This window comes from Nelumbo nucifera, chromosome 8 (assembly GCF_055504915.1).
Source record: "Nelumbo nucifera cultivar China Antique chromosome 8, China Antique-T2T, whole genome shotgun sequence".
NCBI classification, from domain to species: Eukaryota; Viridiplantae; Streptophyta; class Magnoliopsida; order Proteales; family Nelumbonaceae; genus Nelumbo; species Nelumbo nucifera.
Genome location: NC_142656.1, coordinates 26,322,494 through 26,345,510, shown reverse-complemented (window position 1 = coordinate 26,345,510; position 23,017 = coordinate 26,322,494). Strand labels below are relative to the sequence as shown.

At 37.2% G+C, this 23,017-nt stretch overlaps 1 protein-coding gene across 7 annotated transcripts in view; it reads right to left on the bottom strand.

Moving 5' to 3' along the window:
- Window positions 1–1,661: 1,661 nt before the first annotated feature.
- Window positions 1,662–23,017, bottom strand: part of UBP26 (ubiquitin-specific protease 26) — an 85,603-nt gene continuing 64,247 nt past the window's right edge. For 4 of the 7 annotated variants that reach the window (XM_088892743.1, XM_010270136.3, XM_010270135.3 and 1 more), the window contains 7 exons: window positions 19,794–20,027; window positions 18,914–19,177; window positions 7,956–8,097; window positions 7,578–7,663; window positions 7,440–7,490; window positions 2,079–2,166; window positions 1,662–1,897 (listed from right to left, as the gene is read on the bottom strand). In XM_088892743.1, coding sequence (XP_088748869.1) covers window positions 7,470–7,490; window positions 7,578–7,663; window positions 7,956–8,097; window positions 18,914–19,177; window positions 19,794–20,027 — 747 coding nt within the window. In that variant the 3' untranslated portion in view covers window positions 1,662–1,897; window positions 2,079–2,166; window positions 7,440–7,469. Of the gene's footprint in view, window positions 1,898–2,078; window positions 2,167–7,439; window positions 7,491–7,577; window positions 7,664–7,955; window positions 8,098–18,913; window positions 19,178–19,495; window positions 19,676–19,793; window positions 20,028–23,017 lie in introns of those variants that run through there. The other 3 variants (XM_010270137.3, XM_019199116.2, XM_010270139.3) reach the window with 3 other exon arrangements.

The following is a 23,017-nucleotide window of genomic DNA, read 5'->3' as shown; positions in this document are numbered from 1 at the left end:
ATTAAAAGAAAAAATATACCAATTTAAATAAAGAAAAACAAAAATTACAAGTATTTTTTAATTATTTTCATCATACATATACATGTTTTTTATAAAAAGTAAATAATATAACAAATTTACAAAAATACAATATAAATAATATATTTATAAATAAATAACATGCATATATGTATTATATGTATATTTATATAAATAACTATACAACATATATCAAATCGGATAGGGGGTGTTCCAAATCCGATCCTAAGATCCGAATATAGGTGATCCAAATTCGACCAAATAGGATCGAAACTCAGATTGAATCATGATCTGATATATTTGCACCCCTAATTATGTATATTATTACAAAATAAAATATTATTTCTTTCATGTTATATAATATTTAATGTTATGTACATTTTTTAATTCAACATGTGTATATTAAATTTTAATTAAATATGTATATATTTTATTAGTTATCTTTTTCATATAAAATTAGTACTCTTGGCAACCTAATTTTTTTTTATTTCTATAAAATAAAATTTTATTTTTCCTTATTAACACCCAAAAATCCAAGGCCCATCCAAGTGACCCAACATTCAATCATTCAATCATTCTGGATTTGAATGTTGTATTTATATAATCAGATCCGATTCAAATTTAACCCCATTCGTATCTAATTAAATTGTAATATTTATTAATTTAAATATATAAATTTTATATAATTATATTTAAAATTATGAAAATATACTATATTATATTATATTATATTATAAAATGAATTTATATATAATAAATTTAGCATGTTATATTTACATTAATTTATTATATATAAAAGTTGAAAAATAATTAACTTTTTTAATTCTCGTACTTTAAAATTTTAAAACAAATATGCATATTATAGGTGAGATGCATGGTCTGGAATCAAAACACATGGTAAGGACTGAAATACACCACACCTTCTAGAACGCCTATAAGGTGTAGTGTAGTTCAATCCACAGTTTAGAACAACTACCTCATTAGGGTGTGAATGTGTGATGTGTTCTCATCCACCTTTTAAAACACCCCATTAATCATTGCTCATCAGGGAAGTTTGATTAACACCAACTTCAAAAATGATTAAATTTATAAGTTTTCATAAAATCCAAAATTGTTAGGGAGAATGACGGTTCAGCCTAGGGTCAGAATTTGTAGGCCTAAAATACTGTTGGGATAGGTGCCAACTCGGAATTGATGACAATTCACGGGCGGGCGTTGGTGCATAGAATGGGTTGTTGACATTATAAATATTTATAGCTTTTGCATTAAAAATCAAAAATCTGCAGTGGGCCTGTTGTCCGTACTTCTCCGAAAATATTATGGGTTATGGGCAGATATTATTGAGGGGATCGTAATCATCGTATCTTCTATTTTACCGTCCTCGCATTCAAGTGACAAGGGTTTTCATGTCACCACACACTTCTGTTTATATACTTGAAACAAGACAATGATCATCCAACTGCCTGTGGTAATCGTAAATAGTTGCACCATCTCTATGCGAGCAAATTAAAAGCTTAGAAGAAACACAGTACTATTGGGCTGAATTTTTGCTTATAATATGTTTGTTGGATTTACTAAAGTCACTCCCCACTTTCCCACACTACCATGATACCAACCTATGCATGATGCGTAACACTGGTTACTGCTAGTTAACAAACGAAGGATTGGAATTTATGTTTCTTGACTATCAGGATACTAAATTAAAAGAAACAACTTTATATGACATAGCTTTCTTATAGTTATTTTCCCCTTTCAAAGGGCAATAAATCCAGTGGGGTTGGAGGAGTGGTTGTTGGGAACTAGTATGGGAACATCCCGTTAATAAGCAACTTCTCAAAAAAAAAAAAACACCCAGAACCAAAAAATGAAGGAAGACCACCTGCAAAAACAAAACAGAAATTTAACATTAAAGAAATGCTGCACTATACTGTGGGGCTGTGGCAAAGAAAACAAGTGATCTGGAACCATAATATCAGCTAGCTAGTTCAAGAAACCCATGCCTTGTATCCAGGCTGCAGCATTTATATATTCTTTCTCAGAATATAGAAGCAGGGCCTTACCAACTACATGTGAAGTATACTGTGTTCCAGATCCCATGCCACAGAAGGATAGATATATCAGCAAAAATTGTGCCTTCTGTCCTGTTCACTGTATACCATGCAGAGTTAGAAAACGTTTGGAATACCAAAGAAGAGATGGTTATTATAGCAATACAATAATATCGAAGATTTGGTCTTAAGTTAGAATTAGAACTCTGCAAATTCTGTATGCTAAAAGAAATTGCAAATGTGAAACTGCAGCAGATGTAAAATTAAACCCACTGGACAGACATTCTCAGGAGAAACAACTGTTACTGGTTCACAATCCATATTGAATTTATCAGTCCAAAGTACTTAAAAGGTGAGCAACACCTATTTTATAGAACCTACCCACACGAAGTGCAAGTCCTACCCATTAATCAATAATCTAGGATATCCTAATTTTTAATCTAAAATATATTGCCTTCAAAGTGAAAATGCCATAAAGAAAATAAATGGAGTTGTCTGGACAAGTTAGGTTCACCTGGTCATTGGGACTACCTCACATGTAAGTTCTACCATGTTAGTCTTATCTCTTATGCCTCAGTTAATGGATAGCAAACAAGCATGTAAATTTGGCCTATTAAGGATGCTAAGCAATGAAAGATATATAAGGAGGAAATGTGATCGTTAAAGAGATAACCAGTGGGATCAAAAGAATAATACGGTGATGCCCCGGATAAGAAAGAATTTCATGTGAACATATACAGGTTGTGAAATCTGGGAACAAGCTAAGGCAACTTATACTGAAGTCTGAACAGAGACTGCACAAATTTCTTAACTTCAAGCCGAGTCATCTGCATATTACTCAACTCTTACCTCTGTCTAGAAGGAGCTAGGCCATTATCAAAGCATTGATTGGAAGAGTGATGAAAATGCTAAAGCTTCATATATGAGCCCCTTCGTTAAGTAGTGAACTTCCCTCAGTTCAGCTGTATGCTCTAGTCCAGTTTGAAAGGAGCTTGATCAATTCTTCTAAAGGGGGGCAGACAATTGCTTTAGCTGGAGGTAGTTTTGGAGCAAAGAAAAGTGGATCTATGAAAGATGATGATAAATATAAACTATGGTGTACACATTGCCACATGATAAGGACACTTCTTGAGAGTTAACTGGGAAGCCTAAATGGGCAGCTAAGAATCAAGATTCTACTAAGAAACCTACTCAGAAGAAGTATAATTTAACAAATGTGGCCTCTCAAGAATCTCAGAATAATAGCTTGACTATTGGTATTTCCCAAGAGCATCCGTCTAGTTCTAACTCTAAGGAGGATATTAACTCTTTCCGTGATCACCTAGACCTGTATGGTAGGACTCTTCAACAAATAAATAACATGGTTCCTACACCTACCTCCTTTGCATCTACATCAGGTAAAAGTTTTGCATTTCATGTGTCTACCCCAGCTCCTGACTCCCCCTTGGATTATTGACTCAGGGACCTCTACTCACCCATATGACAGGTAAGTCTAACTTGTTCCATCTTATACTCTCCTCTCTAGTAGGGATAAAGTGCGATCGACATATGGATATTTTTCCACCATTGTTGGTCAAGGATCCATCTCCCTTCCCTAGGGTCAATCAAATGAGTTAAGTTCATTTGTGGCATACTAGGTTACTTCTCATTTGAGTCTCTAAAATTTTAATTTCCAAGTTATATAATATAAATATGTTTGTCACAGATTTGAAATGTTACACGTCTATTAAGTAAGCATATAGAACAACTTTTCCTCCAAAAAATAAAAGATCCATTTTGCCTTTCCACATTCTGTGTTCTTTGGGAGCCTGTGACTATACCTACTAAATGTGGGCATAAATACTTTATTAGTTTTGTTGACGACTATCAAAGGTATACGTGGAGATAATGCCAAAGAATACTTCAGCCGTGATCTCCCTGATTTCTTTCCTTCTAGCAGGTCTCTTCATTAAAGCTCTAGTGATAGAACACCACAACAAAATAACCAACATCTTGTTGAAGTTGCTCATAGTATGATGCTACATATGAATGTCACAAAGTGGTTTTGGGTTGATGTCTGATTTCCTCTAATTTTTAGGCAACAAACTCTAGGAAGATCAAACGAGACTGATACCTTCATTGAAAATCCCAAAAAATCAGGCAACAACACTGGAAATGATTAGCTTCTTCAACCATTCATGATTTGTTTTATAAACAGAACTAATTTATTAAGGAAAAGAAAGAAAAAACAGGTACCCAAAGGAAATGATAAAATTACAACAAAGTCCAAAACATTTGATTCTTTCCCATCCCTTCTTTGGCAAATGCATTTGAAAAAGAGTTAGCACACCTTTTGGCCAACTGCAACCTCACTTCCATATCCCGAGTCATCTACTTAAAACTTTTTCTTTCATTTATGCAACTCTACACGCCATCATCCTCCTTTTCTAGCCAGCCTATTACCAGTTTTGAATCTCCATCAATTCAATGACCAATCCACTAATGTTTAGCTCCTTAGCCCTTTTTGCACCTTCTAGAACAGCCATAATTTCAGCCTGGAGGACTCCAATTGGGCCTGAAATGACAAGTGACCTAGAATATTCTAGAAGGCCTTATCAGAATGTCTGAACTGTCAAGACCGTAGGGAGGATATTTTCCTAAGGTCAAGTACTAACTTGCCGGGGCCCGTTAGAGAGGAATATTCTTGTAACCACCAAATGATTTGCTTTTGTCTTTGGAACCAAATGGAAGAGCCAGAGCGTTCGGAGGAGGTTTCAGACCTAATGACCCCGGACAAAGAATTAGACCAATTAACAAGACTGGGGGCCCTTGGCATTTCACTATAAGCCCTCACAGGGCTTGAGTCATTCCAAACTACAAGGGTTGAAAGGCCAAACCCTGACCATCCTCATTGACAATGGTAGTTCGTTAAACTTCATCAACAAGGACCTAGCTCAACGGATGGAGTTGGTCATTTATGATGGACCTGCATTCAAGGTTCATGTTGCGGATGGGAACAGGCTGCCGTGTGAAGGGATGTGTAAAAGGATGCCAATATGAATCCAAGACCAAATTCACATTGTATCCTATACCCATTTTCCTTCACTGGGGCTGATGTTTTAGGGGTGGCTTGGCTGCGGCAGTTGGGCCCAGTTCTATGTGACTGGGCCAAGATGACCATGGAGTTAAACAAAGATGACCAATTGAAGTTAGTGAGCCACAGAATAGGCCCAACAGGCCCGGAGGCCCTGGGTGCCTTGACTTTTCACAAAAGTCAAGCATACCAACTTCACATCAACTTTCCCAAATGAAAGTTTTTATACTTTATCTATTCAATGTGCTTGGCGCAGTCATGCAAATAGGATTGTGAGCATTGGCTGATGTTTTAGGGGTGGCTTGGCTGCGGCAGTTGGGCCCAGTTCTATGTGACTGGGCCAAGATGACCATGGAGTTAAACAAAGATGACCAATTGAAGTTAGTGAGCAACAGAATAGGCCCAACAGGCCCGGAGGCCCTGGGTGCCTTGACTTTTCACAAAAGTCAAGCATACCAACTTCACATCAACTTTCCCAAATGAAAGTTTTTATACTTTATCTATTCAATGTGCTTGGCGAAGTCATGCAAATAGGATTGTGAGCATTGCAAATGACAAACTTGTCATCAAAATATTCCCATTGTCTTGAGCTTCTGTCTTTATTCTTCTGTGTAGAGGCTTTCTAAGTCATTTTATGCCTTATATGGGGCTTGGCCATGGGTTCTATAGTGGTGGGAGTGAACTACAGTTAGTTTACATTAAGTCGTTTTTGTACATGGTTTCTGGTAATTTCAAATAAATTGGGCCAACCAAACAGGTAACGAAATGAATTAAATATCAATTGGCATTGTTGAGCCTGGGCTTGTTTCACCTCTTAAACCCCAGAAGTTCTAATAGTTCTTCACAATCCTTTTTCCCATTTCTCTCTTGTTTACTGTTTATTCAATAGACATCTAATGTCACTAGAGTTTGCATGGTGGTTCCTCCAAGGTTTACATTTTTTATTTAAAGGAATATTTTAATGCTATAAAATTTCAACCTGATGGAAGCATTACAAATAATAAAACCTCACTGTGGACTTGCAGAAAATGATAGTGTAAAACTAACCATATATAATGAGCAATGCAAGATCAAAAAAGACGGTGCATATGCAGCCATATAGGATACAATGACAAGAAAAGGCAAGCAACTTTTTCATCTAAATTATATAATTATCAAAAATTCGAAATCCCATTGATAGATAATGGGAAATTTCTTCGGACATGTCAGCAAATTTTGCAGATATGGCAACCACAAGTACCACATCTTCTATCTGAGCTTAGAATTCATTGACTTCCAAATAATTAAATTATTTCAACTTTCATAATTTTATAATAGGAAATACTGATAAAGATGAAAATAGAGTGAGTTCCACCAAGTCAGGAAAGATTTTCTTTATTTAGTCTCTTATAAAACCTAACCCACCCAATTACATTCTACCTACAATCTATGCTGACCCTTCTCAAATGAAACCTAGTTTTTACAAATCCTTAAACTCATTATGTCTAACTGTGCTCACTTCCAGTACCAGATCAGCATGGTTGTCAAGGGATCACCTAGGCACCCTTGGTTGGGTGCATGGCCTGACCACCTTGACTTATAGAAACAAGACACATTTAGACAATAAGCACCCCCAGTAGGCAGTAGGCAACAAAAACCACAAACCAGGCGCTTTATTATATACTATATCAATCATCTATGCTTTGTTTTGAAGTTTTGCTATTGAAATTTAAAAGATCCAAGGGATTTTAGAAGAGAAAAAAGAAAGGGATTTTAAAAGATCCAAGGGAGTTTTCTTTTTCTTTTGTTTTTCTATTCTCTCTCTCTCTCTCTAATGTTAAATGAAACAGCAGCTCCACCCTTGTTCCTTCCCTATTTTATTTACTCTCTATCTTAAAATTTTATCATATAAAATTATAACCTTCTTTAGTAGATAATTTGATATGATATTGCTCTATAAAATAACTATTACATCAGTATTATTTTTGAAAATATTGGAAAATAAATATTTAAAACACTATTGTCTTTTAGATAATGACGATTTGCCATTTTTGAGAGGAAACTTAATTTTATTAATAAGGAGAGTTGCTAATTTTATTCAATAAAATGCTTATCACCTAGGCGCCCCACTGTTGCCTAGAATTGCCTGGACGCCTTTACAACTATGCAGCTCAGCATAGTAATGTCCACCCACAAGCCACACATATCATTCTTTGGCCCTTATTCAACTGTGAACTGACTATGCTAAGATGAAGAATGCCTATCAGACACCAAGCTCTATGAAACCACGAGAAAATTAGGAAAAGAAAATGCCATCTGACCTCCATGTATCAGGTTGAAGCTTTAAGAGACTACTTTTCCTGTATCAATAACTAAAAAGAGTTGGATGTTACAGCCAGACTCGTCTCTTCCAATGTAAACCAAAAGAAGACAGAACAGGAACATTCTTCTTAAATGACCTGAGTTGTGATATTTGATGTCAAAAGAGTTCCTCGAAATCCTGCCTCTGTTTGCTCTACCACCATTTTCCCTTCCGAGAGCTCATCTGCAAAAGCTTAACATTAAGCAAGTATATTGACACATCCAGGAAAAACAATTTTACCGCCCCATTCTATACATGAGGTTCTGAACCAAGAAGGTCCAGATCCCATCAAATGGATAGTCTTGTAGTCAGTCCCCACCGCTTACACAAATGTGTAACATAACATGGGCAAAGATGGATTCTCTCCATCCTAATATGACATTAATAAACAACTAGTTACACACTTACAAAAAAAAAAGGAAAAACAAACACCATAACCTTCCCAAATGTTGATTTGCTTGACATTCAAACTTACCAGCAATATCACGATTCTCATGGACTTCTGAATCTGTCACCCACAGGACATCACCAGAAAATATATTCATGTCAGCTAAAGTAGCTGATTCCCCATCAATAACCCTGGAACCTTTATGAAGTATCTGATTCTCCTTGACAACCTGGAGATATTACCAAGTCAATAAGGTCTTAAGAGGGAAATAAAATTATTAACTTTCCATACCATATAAAATAGACCAAAGGGCACAAAATCTGGGTTCAAAAAGGAAGTGAAACAAAATGGTAAGATTGCCAAGGAATGTAGAGAAATCATTCTGGGGTCTGATTCCACAAATTCCATTTAAGTCAAACTGCAGCAGTTGCATTAACATCATAGCTATCAAGGCAACAGGGGGCACCTTGTTGCCTAGATGCCTAGGTGTCACCTAGATGATGAGTTTTTTCTTCTAACTAAAAGGTAAAAATGTTGTACACTAGGGTAATTCCCTGGGTTTCATAGCGACCAGCAACCATCGTTCACTAGTAATTAGTAACATGTTTTTTTATTAGTAGCATGTAACTTTATTGATTTGAGAAAAGAATTGGATATATTTACAAGAATGATAAAGTGCCAAGCACCCCAATCATCCCAAGTAGGGCTGTAATCGGACCGGATTCAGCTACATCCGCATCCGATCAAATTATTGAACCTTTGAATCCAAATCTGAAATGTCAAACTCAGATCGGATTTAATCCACATTCAACTTATTGTGCTTAAATGGCAAAAAAAAATAAAAAAAAATACTTTTAGCTTATACATGTATAATAAATGTATATAAATATAAAATATTAAACTTATCAGTTATAACTTTATATAATTGTAAATAATATCCATATAAATACACAAGTATATACATAAAATAACTTTTAATCGGATCAGATGGAGTTAAATCTGCATCTGACCCAATTATTAATCAGATCGAAATTCTAACATCCAAATCTGGGATAGTAGGAGTCGGTGCCAAATTGGGTATTGGACTTTTGAAGTCCTTTTTGGATTTTTTTTTTTTTTAAAACTGGACTTTTGAATTTTTGAAGTCCATTAACAGCCCTCTTTATATATCCTTTCCATTTGGATCCCCTCTTTAAATATCCTTTCCATTTGGAATTTTTTGAATTAACCCATCTATGTTGTCCAAAATATCTTCCCTGCCGTGAAGGGAGAATTGATTTTTGCGAAGCTGGATCCACTGCAGAGGAAACATTATTGAATGCAGATAAGGTTTAAAAAAATGTGACCATTGGATTTAATAATGTGAAATTTGTTTATTGGATATTGGAGATTTGTAGTTAACTTGAGAACTTTGTCAGCAATATAACATTTTCTAGAAACTTTCTAATTGCATATGAAACAACCATGCATTCCCAAGATGAAAGGAAAAAAGAATTCTATCCTGAATTAATAGTTTTGTGGTCTGAATATCAAGTCAATATGGGATGAAAAAATCCAGCTTGCTGCAATAAAAGTTAAAGATTCATGATGAGAGGAAAGTAATGCAGCTTTGTTAAAAGCTGCATCCAGACAATGGGATGGTCAATGACAAATTTCTTAACAGGGCACCCTTTTGATATGCATACAATTCTTCAGAAGCTAGAAGCCCAGAGCCAACATTCAACCAAATTTAATATATACATCCAAACTATGAAGTGGTCAAATTTTCTTCTTTGTAGTTTGTTTTCTGTTTCTTCCTTCTATAACTTTCTTTTCAATGGATCTTTCATAATGTGCCAAAAACACTAGAGACCTTAAAGAAACCTCTAAAAATAACATAAAAATTGTACAAGTTACATATTTCAATTCAACTAGACAACCCAACTACTAGAAGTAATTTCCAGAAAAATACCTTTTATACCAAATAAGGCTTTGGTATAGAAACTAAGGACACTCAAGATTACAGTTTCATACAAAGTACCATAAGCAGTACGGATTGCTAATCAGCAGCAGATTAGTGACCCGATGATTTTAGGAGACTCCAAGAATGCTATAAATTGGGCCAAGTATAGGGAATCCACCCCGTGGAAGCTATCTCACCTTCTACTTAGAATCCACAACATCTCCTACACATTGAACTGTAGCTTCAGATGGATTCCTAGAGAGCCGAATCAGTTGGCACTTCGCAGATAGTTTAGCTAGATTTGGTTGGGAAGGGATATTTTGTATAGTGCACATACATTGCCATTTTAATTGTTTGGAGCTACTTTTGTTTACATGGCCCTTTCTTTGTACATCTCTCATGTCAAGGTATTGATTATTGACCTTTTCCTTGTTTGTTGCAAAAGCTTTTTAGTACTCATACTTACCCTATCAGAGATGATAGAAGACTGGCTAGGTGGGAAGGATGGGGAGTTTTATGTTAGTTCCTTTTACAACAAGCTGACTAGGAAACAAGACCAGGAGTACCCTATGAGCCTAATCTGGTACAAATACATTCATTCAAAATTTGCCGCCTTCATCCGGTCTACCTATTTTAATAAGATCTCAGCTAAGGGTAGTCTCTTGAATAGAGGTGTGGGAATTGATTCTACAGAATGTGTTGTTATTACATTGTAAACTTTTTTTGATAAGTAAAAAAGAAAAAGCAAATACAACCTAGAGAGGTGTTGAGGCAACACCTCCCAACAAAGCTAAGGAGAAGTAGGCTCCCAAGTGATGCAGTAGGGCTGGAACAAACTAACACAAGACAGAAAGAAAGAGGAAGAGAGAGTAGAGGGTAGAGAAAGAGAAAAGAGAGAGAAATCCCAAGGAATCACTCCAAGGGGTCCTAGAATCACTCTAGGGTTTGTAGGAATCACTCCATACAGCAAGAGAGCTCTTAAGAAATCTTCATTTGTTCATTCGCCTCAAAAGGAAGAGAATGCATCTATTTATAGAGTGACTTGTGTGGCCCGGAACACTGTTCACCATAATTACAAAAAATGCCACTCTTTGTCTTGTGCATCAAGAAACACAATAACTTTCTATCTACTAATGCAAATAAACTGAAAATTGAAAGACAAGCACTACTAAGCTATAGGAACAAGATTCTATAGCCCAAGTCCACACTGGGCTGGTCAAAATGACGAAAATACCCCTGAACAGATCAGTCCAATTCCCAAGAGTCTTCTCCACGCCAAATCAGAACCTGTTTGTTGGTCTTCTTCTTACGAGAATAGGCCTTATAATGCATAGACCGATCCCCATTATCTCTCCCCGACTTGAAAGAACTCGACCCCGGCAAGTCAAAGGCATGATATTGCTCATAAAGTTCTGGATTAAGATGATACAAATCTTCAACTGTAATCCATGAACATTCTGAAAGAGGTAGATTCTTCCACTTTACAAGAAACTTTTGATAACCCCCACTTACTGTAGAAATCAACTTCTCATCAAGGATGTCTTCAGGCACATTAGTAGGTGGAACCAAAGGTAGCTTAGTAAATCGGACTATGGGACAATCACTATGGCCATGATATGCACTTAGGTCTTCAACATTGAAGATTGGGCTAATTCCCATTTCACTTGGCAGCTCTAGGACATAAGCATTAGAACTGATTTTCTTAGTGATCTTATATGGACCTGCATTCTTGGAGTGAAGCTTCTTATAAAAGACCTTAGGAAAGCGTTCAGGACGTATATGCACCATAACCATATCACCCTCCTGAAAATCAGCTAGGCGCCTATGTAAATCAGCTTTGGCTTTGTATGCATCATTGCTAAGAGCAATCTTGCGCCTAACTTCATCATGGATTTCTCTCATGTGGCAAGCAAAACCTTCAGCCTCTATGCTAGTCCTGGCTTCTTGTGGCAAAGACACTAAATCAATAGGCCTCTTAGGCTGAATTCCAATAACTATCTCAAAGGGACTTCTTCCAGTTGACCTGTTAACTGAACTGTTGTAAGCAAATTCAGCAATAGATAGGATGGGATCCCACCTGGAAGTATGGTCACCAAGTAAGCAACATAGCAAATCACCGAGGCTCCTATTAACTACCTCAGTTTGGCCATCAGTCTGAGGATGGAAAGAAGATGAGAACTTCAGCTTTGTATTGAGGAGTTTCCAAAGTGTCTTCCAAAAGTAACTCATAAACTTAGCATCATGATCAGAAACAATAGTAATAGGAACACCATGTAAACGAACAATTTCCCTAAAGAATAGACTTGCCACATGTGAGGCATCTGAGGTCTTACCGCAAGGAATAAAGTGGACCATTTTTGAGAACCTATCTACCACAACATAAATTGAATCATGACCCCTTATTGTCTTGGGCAGACCTAGGACAAAATCCATAGAGAGATCTTGCCAAGGCTCATGTGGAATTCATAAAGGGGTGCACAACCCTGTATTTTTCTCTCCCTTTTGCCAATTGAAAAATTTTGCATTGTTTGATCACACGATCAACATCAGCCTTAAGGCTAGGCCAATAAAAGCGATCTTCTACCATAGCAATGGTCTTGTCCCGACCAAAATGCCCAGCAATTCCACCTGCATGTAACTCCCATATAACATAATCACGTAATGAAGTGTTAGGAACACACAAGACAGTTCCCTTGAACAAATAACCATCATGGGTAGAAAAGCCAAGATATTCAGATTGTTGTCCAACTTGTAAAGAACTATAAATGATGCTGAAATCCTTGCAACTATTATAATCTTTCTTCAAATGATCGAACCCCACAACCTGTACAAACATAGAATGAAGTATATACACCACTCGGCTCAATGCATCGGCTACTCGATTCTCAGCACCAGCTGTATGCTTAATCACAAAGTTATATTCTGCTAAAAATTCAACCCATTTCTAATGTCGACTACTAAGATGCTTCTGAGATTTGAGATATTTGAGTGCCTCATGATGTGAATACAAAACAAACTCTTGGGAAATTAAATAATGACGCCAATGTCAAAGACATTGCACAACAGCATAGAATTCTTTGTCATATGTAGAGTACTTTTGTCTAGCTTCATTAAGTTTTTCACTGTGAAAAGCTAATAGGATGTCCTTCTTGCATAAGCACACCACCTATTCCAACTTGGGAAGCATCACGAAACACCTCAAAGATTTTTGAAAAGTTGGGCAAATGTAACACTGGGGTCTCAGTCATCCTTTGCTTGATAATCTCAAAGGCTTTAGTTGCAACCTTAGACCAAACAAATTCCCCCTTTTTCATAGCTTTTGTAATTGGTGCCATAATAGTGCTGAAATTCCTTATGAAACGCCTATAAAAAGTAGCCAATCCATGAAAGCTTCTCACTTCATGGATGTTAGTGGGAGTGGGCCAACCAAGTATAGCTTTCACCTTGTTAGGATCAGCCTTAACACCTTCAGAGGATATAACAAATCCTAAAAAGATAACAGTAGGTGTCATGAAAGAGCACTTCTTTAAGTTGATGTAGAGCTTTTCCTGGCGTAAAATTCTCATCACTTGACGTAAATGGGCAAAATGATCATCAAGAGTACGACTATATATAAGAATGTCATCAAAGTAAACAACCAAGAAACGACCAATAAAAGGACGAAGTACCTGAGTCATAACTCCATGAAAGTGCTAGGAGCATTAGTTAAGCCAAAAGGCATAACCAGCCACTCATAGAGGTCATCCTTTGTCTTAAAAGCGGTTTTCCATTCATCTCCAAGTCGAATCCTAATTTGGTGATATCCGCTTCTAAGGTCAATCTTAGAGAAAATTGTAGCTCCGCTCATCATATCCAACATGTCATCTAAGCATGGAATAGGGAACCAGTACTTGATTGTAATCTTGTTGACCGCTCTGCTATCAACGCACATCCTCCATGAGCCATCCTTCTTGGGAGTGAGTAGAGCCGATACAACACATGAGCTGAGACTCTCTCTAATGAAGTCGATCCACTTGCCTCTTCAACTCAGCATGTATCCGGTGTGCAGGCAAATTAGGTAGTTGAGACCCAGGAATCAAGTCTATTGCATGTTGGACATCACGTAGAGGTGGTAATTCATCAGGCAACTCTTCTGGGATCAAATCTGAAAAATCAGCCAGCAAGTCTTCAACTTCTTTTGGCACCTTTGAAATAAGGGCATGTGCTGGTTTATTCACTTCTTTCACTATTAGGGCATAAACAAGGCCTGATTCTTTGCTTTCCTCCTCAAATTGCTTCTTGGACAGCAAAAGAGGTTGCTTCTTTTGTTCAACTACTTGTTTTTTGGCTGAAGCTGCCTTTTGAGGGGTCTTAGTTCGCTTCTTAATCTCATCAGGTGACATAGGTTTCATAACAATTCTCTTTCTATTAAATAGAAAGTAATATGTATTCTCTTTCCCACAATGGTATACATCCCTATCGTAAAGCCATGGTCGGCCTAATAGAATATGTGTAACATTCATAGGAACAACATCACACCAAATATCATCAACATAAGACCCATAGGAAATAGAAACAAGAGCTCTTTGTTCTACCTGAAGTGTCATATTGTTTAACCAAGCAATCTTGTATGGTTGAGGATGAGATTGTGCAACTAGATTGAGCCTTTCAACAGTTGTTGCAGAAACCACATTCATGCTGCTACCACCATCAATTATTATCTTGCAAAGCTTGTCTCCGCTCTTGACAAAGGTGAGGAAGATCGCTGTACGAAGCCAATCTTCTTTCTTTTCTTCTTTAGAGGATGCTAAAATGCGTCTAACAACTCCAACAAGATTGCTGTCATCTCCTTCTTCATGTTCAGACCCTGTGTACTCTTCACCAAGGCCTCCATCATCTTCCACTTGTCCTTCTCACACCCTATGTGTAGATTTTTATTAGGGCATTGAAATGCATAGTGGCCCTTTCCACCACACTTGAAACAAATATTTTCTGTTGTTCCCCTTTTATTAGCATCAATCATGATGTTCTTCCCCTTGTTATCAGCTCCCTGATACTTGGAACCATTAGACTTTACTACAACCACATTATGAGATGTAGGTCTAGTGACTTTACCCTCATCTAAACTTTTACGTGCTGCTGCCTCCCCAACTTGAATACCAAACCTCCTACTATTCACTTGCTCCAAGAGAAAAGAGAGAAATCCCAAGGAATCACGCCAAGGGGTCCTAGAATCACTCTAGGGTTTGTAGGAATCACTCCATACAGCAAGAGAGCTCATAAGAAATCTTCATTTGTTCATTAGCCTCAAAAGGAAGAGAATACATCTATTTATAGAGTGACTTGTGTGGCCCGGAACACTGTTCACCATAATTACAAAAAGTGCCACTCTTTGTCTTGTGCATCAAGAAACACTATAACTTTCTATCTACTAATGCAAATAAACTGAAAATTGAAAGACAAACACTACTAAGCTATAGGAACAAGATGCTATAGCCCAAGTCCACATTGGGCTGATCAAATTGACGAAAATACCCCTGAACAGATCAGTCCAATTCCCAAGAGTCTTCTCCACGCCAAATCAGAACCTGTTTGTTGGCCTTCTTACGAGAATAGGCCTTATAATGCATAGTCAGATCCCCATCACCAAGGCCCAAGGGTTGTTTGCCTTGAAGGGTCGTTGCCCAGCATCAATGGAGAGCTTCTTGAAACAGTGACATCTGTAGAGACTGATTTATGTCTCTTACATCTTTCCTTTTTTGGCTCTTGGGACCACTCTTTTATATTGTAACTTATGTACACTATTTTTTGTTTTATCCTTTCTTATAAGAGAAGGGCACAGCTGTCCTTTCCATAACCTTGTACTCTTTATTATATAAATTGATCATTTCTGGGTGTGTGATTCAAGAGAACACACCCTTTCAATTATCAAAAAAAAAAAGAGAACACACCCTTTCATTCCTAGTTCTTCTTCCCTGATTTGAACCAAGTTAACATGGTATCAAAGCCGGTTTTTTCAACCTGTTCTTGATTGAAATCTGTTTAGGCCTGTGAAATTGACCCATCTACTTCAACTTTGGATCTCATAGGTTGCTGTACTGATCAGTACATCTCTGCTGTTCTTTCTCTGGAAGGTCACCATCAGCTATAGTGTTTCTTCTCTTTCTCAGCTACTTCAAACACTGAAACTTCAGATCTGAAGTCGCCCAGGTCAGATTTATATAGATCTATATTTTAGTTCTGGTTCAGTTTGAAAACTTTGCGTGGCTGTTTTTTTATTGGGTTTTGCTTCCTCCTTGTGGTGTCTGATTAGACACACATATTCCATCAAGTTTTGGTTTCTTTTGGACCTTCGGCTGCTCTACTTTCTTAGTTTTTTTGTTTATTCATTGCTGAAATGGCCATGGAGAAAAGGGATATTCTACCAGTAAAGTTCAAAGGGACAAACTATGCCTTCTGGAAATTCCATTTACAGTTCTATGTTGAGGGAAATGGCCTATGGGGATTTGTGGATGTTTCCACAAAACAACCTGATGAATCTGATTCCAAGGGGCTGAAACAGTGGATGATCAATAATGCCAAAGTAGTGTCTTGGCTTCTTGGCTCCGTTGAAACTGAGATTGCTATTCCAATGAGAAGTTATCGAACTGCTAGAGAGATGTTCACCTATATGGAAAAGGTATACCAATAGTCCAACATCTCTCATCAGTATCAAATTGAGACAGATTTTTTTCTTATAGTCAGGGTGAGAAGAAAATACAAGAGTACTATGTTGGCTTTGTGAATTTGTGGACGAAATATGAATTAGTTCACATGGGTGAAAGCACTTCTGCTTGTTGCATCAAAAATCTGAAAGAACATTTTGATAGGAGGAAGAACATGCATTTTCTGATGCATCTATGACCTAATTATGAAATTGTAAGGTCCAACATTCTCAGTAGGGGCACTCCTCCCACACTTGACACAGTTTTGGGGGAGCTTCTCAAGGAGGAAACTAGACTCATTACTCAATCGACCTTGAGATCGGAATCTAATTCCGGAACAGAGAGCCTTTCTGATAAACAAATCCAAGCCCGAGAAGGACTTGTCCCGAGTACAATGTTATGAATGCAAGGAATATGGACATGTTATCTCATACTGTCGGAAGAAAAATTTTTGTACTTACTGCAAACAACATAGGCATATTATTCCTGAATGTCCTACCCGGCCAGCAAAGGGGAATGGTTCAAGTTTTAAGACGAGTCAACGTAAGGCTTTCCAAACAACAATTGAAGGTGCAGATACAAGGAGTACAACTTCAACAGGAATGGATGAAAATTCTGGAACTCTTACAGAAGAAAGAATGTGGCAGCTAGTATCCTTAGCTATTTCCTCTGCATTTTTAGCCATCAGCCTTTCGGGTGAGTCATTCTATTATTGCTCCTCTCCTAGTCACTTATGGATCATTGATTATGGGGCCTCTAACCATATGACAGGGGCACACACTAGTCAATCCGTTAAACCCAAATCTTTGAATAAACATATTATTAATGCCAATGAGAGAAATTGTACATTGTTGGTTGCTATGATTTGTCTTTGACCACATCTGTCAATTCTTGCTTTCATCTACCTAAAACTTTCTTCGTTCCTAAACTTACAACAAATTTGATCTCAATCGATCAGCTAGTTGAGGAATGGTAACATTGTTTCCTTTTTCCCATGATGGTTGTTTGATACAGGACTAGCGCACTAGGACAGTGAAAGGGAAGGGGCGTAGATTGGGTCGGCTATTTGCCTTGGAATTTGAAAATACATCAGGTCCTTCATCCACAACCTGTTTGCTTACTACATACTACTACCCCTAGTACTGAAATTATTTGCAAAAATAATGTATGGCACTTGTGGCATAGGCAACTTGGTCACTCCTATGCAAATAAACTTGAGTCTTTGTTTCGTGATGGCTTTTTGTCTTCTAAGGTGTAGAGACTGATTTATGTCTCTTACATCTTCTTTCCTTTTTTGGCTCTTGGGACCACACTTTTATGTTGTAACTTATATACACTATTTTTTGTTTTATTCTTTCATGTATGAGAAGGGCACAGCTGTCCTTTCCATAACCTTGTACTCTTTATTATATAAGTTAATCATTTTTGGGCATGTGATTCAAGAGAACACACCCTTTCATTCCTAGTTCTTCTCTGGTTTAAACTAAGTTGACAACATCTACAAGATCTGAAAAAAGAGGAAAGGGTATTTGCAAATGATCCCCAGAGTAGTGTAGTGGACTTTATGGCAGGAGAGGAACTCTAGAATTTTTCAGAACAAAGGCAGCCAACTGGAGGATGTGTGGCAAAAAATTGTGGGCAAATTGTTTTCTTGGTCACCACTCATCAGTTCATATTGCAAGTCCCTTTTTGATATGTATATTGTAAGTGCTGATAGGATAGTGGATTAGTTTCTTGTATTATTCTCCCTGTGTACAGCCTCTAGTTGTAGTATATTGATACAACACTGATCAAGGTCATATTGCAATTCCTTTTTTTTTTTGTGAAAAAGGCAAAGTATAGTATATTGATACAACACTGATCAAGGTCCTTTGAACAAAGACAAAACTGTGCAAGACAACCCACTATATACCCCCAAAAAAATCCACCCTCAAAAAAGAAGATGAAAAAGTATCATTTCTAAATACATTATGGACAGACAACTCTTTAAAGAAGCCTACTGCAGCATTGATCACCACTGCTTCTGAACCCACGTTTGCTCACAAATTCTGCTATTTCTCTTAATGAAATCATAATTTACCTATTCTCAAAAAAAATGTTAAGTTATGCTTATACTTACCCATTTAATTCTTAGAGTTAGTGATGCTTTAGTAAGAGAAACTAAAAGGGCTTGAACTGAAACTATCTTAAGGATTGCAACTATTAAAAACTTAAATGTTCCATTTTCAGCATACAATACCTAGATCAATCAACAAATAAATACTTAAACATCATATCAATAAGCAAAGCATTATGAATATTTTTGGCCATATACTTACCTGTTTTCTCACCACAATTTCATATGAAATTGATGATTAGAAAATAAAATCACGAATAATAACAATTGCTATTTTATCCGAAAAAAAGGAAAAAAAACCTACCCCTAAGGATTCCCATATCATCATTTTCAACTGGTAGATTGATGTGGACCCAGAAACCTTCAAATTTACAGAGTTGCCAAAAGGTGTTTTCCGTGATCGTTTGGAGGTCCGACGATCTGAATCAACAAAAGTAGCAGAAGCTTCTAAAATTGATCTTGGAGCTTCCTTACCACGTACAAGGTATACACATATGTTCTCATTACAATAACTAAGTTTCCGCATTAGCTCACAGCTTTCTCTTTCTCCTATGCAATTCTCGCATATCTACCAAACCATGCAGGATTTGAGAATCAGGAACAAGCAGACAAGGTAAAACCACATTAATTTTTCAGTTGTTTAGGACATCCAAGTGATAAAACTAACATCCACTGGCACAGGAAATATAAGTAATCACTGAGATCTTCTAAAGTTATCAGAAACAATGTCCAATTCAAGATAGTGAAATCGCCCAATTATCTATAGATAAATCAATCCAAACTACTAGATGTAAATGATTGATATCATTTTAGTGAAAATGGTGGTTTTCCATTTGTACTTGTTTTAAAGCAATACAATCATCATATTGTGGACTTTCAGCATTACCTCTGGAAGTCTTAATAATAGGAAGACTGGATTCAGCTTCATCACTTGCTTCATCAAGAGGCATGCTCAGATGTTCGTCTAAAACTGGTACATCTTTGCAAGACCCAGGTAATTTGTTTGACACACAGTTAGGGAACTCAATTTTGGCAGATATACCTTTCTCCTCAGCACAGTTCCACTCTTCACAAAAGAATTTACAGTCATCCTCTATTGCTTTAAAACAAGTACAAATAGAAAACCACCATTTTCACTAAAATGATATCAATCATTTACATTTATTGTAGACTTTCAGAATTACCTCTGGAATAGTCTTAATAATAGGAAGACTGGATTCAGCTTCATCATTTGCTTCATCAAGAGATATGCTCAGATGTTCATCTAAAACTGGTACATCTTTGCAAGACCCAGGTAATTTGTTTGACACACAGTTAGGGAACTCAATTTTGGCAGATATACCTTTCTCCTCAGTACAGTTCCACTCTTCACAAAAGAATTTCCAGTCATCCTCTGTAATAATGGTTAAACCATCTGTCTGTAATCAAATAGAAAACAAAGGTCAATAAAAAAGTATCTTGGATCAAAATAGTAACACAAAAGCCACATTGATACAAAAATCAAACAGTAAAATACTAGATATTTTCCAATTAAGACCAATAACCAATACCCTCTTAGGTAAGTGATTATAGAAGCCTCAAAAGGAACAAAACCTCTCTTTGGAGGACAGTATTGATGGAAGGGTTCAACTATGATACCGGCAATACATTATACAGGAAAAACTTGTAATGTAACCAATCAACCAGTATCACAAAAGTGGTAACCAATCAGGTGGTATTTACCAAAATTCACAGAGGTTCTGATTGGTCAAATCTCTTCTAGCATCATGTCTTTCCAGCAACATGGTAGGGATGGTTTTGGTTAGAGGGCAAGTTGTTTCACATAATTTAATTGGAAAATTTTGGGGCTTTGCTAGTTGCTATACCACTGAAGATGAAAGCATTCAAATCATTAGTAGGGATGGTTTTCAAGAATGGACAAGTTAAAAAGGATGGAGATTCCATCCAACATTTGGATGGATGTTTTCAAGAATGGACAAGTTAACAGGTTAAGAGAATTAAACCATGAAATTCAGTGTAGGCCAGGGTCCCCTGGTCAGTGGTTTTTGACTTGTTTTAATTCTCTTAACCTGTTTAGTGCTCCTTAATCTATAAAAATTATGAACGGCCATGCCTTCAAAATTAATATGGATTTGGTCTTAAAAACATTGCAGAGACCTTTTTTTTTAAAGTAAGGTATTGTATTAATAGTATAAAACAAAATGAGGTTAGCTACAAGGCCTGATGTTATAATAGAGGCCTTCAAGGAGTACTCCATGGATGACATATTGTGGGCATGGGGATAAGTGGCAAGTTCCTTCACAATTAAAGAGAATTATAATGGAGTGGAAGCCTTCAGGAAATAATAGGGTAAAGAGGAATTTTGATGGAAGCTCAATTGGAAATCTGGGACCATCAGGGATTGAGGGTGTATTTAGGAATGCACAAGGCAAGGTGGTGGCTTCATTTTCAGGATCAATTGGTTATGCTGATTCCTTGAAGGCTGAAGTATTGGCATTACTACAAGGCCTAAGGTTAGCTAAGCAAATTGAACTGCAGCATGTAGGAGGGGGACTTGAATATGGTCATCTCTTGGATGTGCAGAAACAACTCAGTAACTTGGATTTATAGGCAAACTTCAAGGGAAATTGAGAAGCTAGCAAGGGAAGTTGGTGCAACATTCAGATGGGTTAAGAGAACCGCTAATGGGATGGCAGATTCCTTGGCTAAACAAGGGGTCCATAGGGAACAATATTTCTGGGCAGCATTATAGAAGGTTAAATACAACATATGGATGGGTGGGTCTTCAGTCTCAGCTCTGTTTGTAATTGTAATCATTAACTCAATTATTAATAAGCCTGTTCATTCTGATAAAAAAATATATAAAACAAAATGAGATGCATTTGTAGCGAACTGCTGGTGGCACATGACAGTATCCTAACCTCAGATCACTTGAAATCCAGAGGCTTACAGTTAACAACTGCTGTTATATGTGCAACCGGGAGGAAGAAACAGTTCTGCATTTGTTCTCATGTAGTGTGGCAAATTCTATTTGGAAGTTCTTCTCCTACCTGTTTGGAGAGAATGCATTTCATCCTTTGGTTCCATCAGAGATTTTCTCCAAATGGCCGAAGATCAGAGGAAGTAAGAAAGCTAAAATTCTGTGGAGCTATATCCCATTCACAGTATGCTGGTCCATCTGGAAAGAAAGAAGCAGAAGGGTTTTCAAGGACAAGGAAAAAACATTGTAATTTTGATCTGTTAGAGAATTTATGGGGTACTCTGGAGTTGAATCCTTGTAATTTTGATTCTTTCACAGTTTGATCTGATCTGTATTTGGTTTGTCAACTTGACAATTCAGCTGTAGTGCAGGTCAAGTTTGAGAGAAAAGCCTCAATATAGTGGAGTCTCAAATCTTATGGAGGAGAAAGGAATAGAAGAAGTCTTGAAGCCAATTCAAAAGGCAGTCTAGAGATGAGAAAGGCACCTGTGCTGACATTGGATACCTATTATTGGATTGAATGATGGCCCACCGGTTTTTGATGCACTAAAGGACTAGAGTTTCTTTTGGGAATCAATTCTGGACTATCTTAAATCAATTTGAAGAATCTGAATAAACAAGGTTGAAGAAAAACTGAAGAGAGGAGAGCTGAGAGTTCGGCAACGAGGGTCTGAGAATGAGAGTTTCGAACCTTCTCTCTCTTAGCACCCCAACACTATTTTATTAAGATATATTTGAATAATTACAAGGAGGCCCTTAGCTGGGCAAGAATTTACAAAGAACTTAATATAGACAGGATGGGCCCAGAATAAGGCCCATTACAGAAAAACATAAATAACAATAAAGATTAAACAACCTATCTACACTCCCCCTCAAGCTAAGCATAGATGTCAATCATGCCAAGCTTGCTGGTATCATGTAGAAGTTTTGCCTTGGGAATGCCTTTGGTGAGAAAATCTGCCAACTGTCCTTCAGATGTGATGAAAGGAAGACACACTTCACCCGAAGAGACCCTTTCCCTAATAAAGTGTCGATCAACTTCAATATGCTTGGTTCTATCATGTTGCACTGGGTTGTGAGCAATGTTGATGGCAGCCTGATTATCACAGTACGACATCATTGGCTTGTCATAGTCAACTCCAAGTTCTTCCATCAAAGATTTTAGCCATAATAATTCAGAAACTCCATGTGCCATGGCCCTGTATTCTGCTTCAATAGAAGACCGAGCAACAACCGATTGTTTCTTGCTTCTCCAAGAAACCACATTACCAGCCACCAAGCTGCAATACCCAGAAGTAGATCTTCTGTCATCAATGTTTCCAGCCCAGTCAACATCGGTGTAGGCTTCAAGTTTCATATGACCATGCTTGGCAAACAGAATACCCTTTCCTGGGGAGACCTTCAAATAACATAGGATTCTCTCTAGTG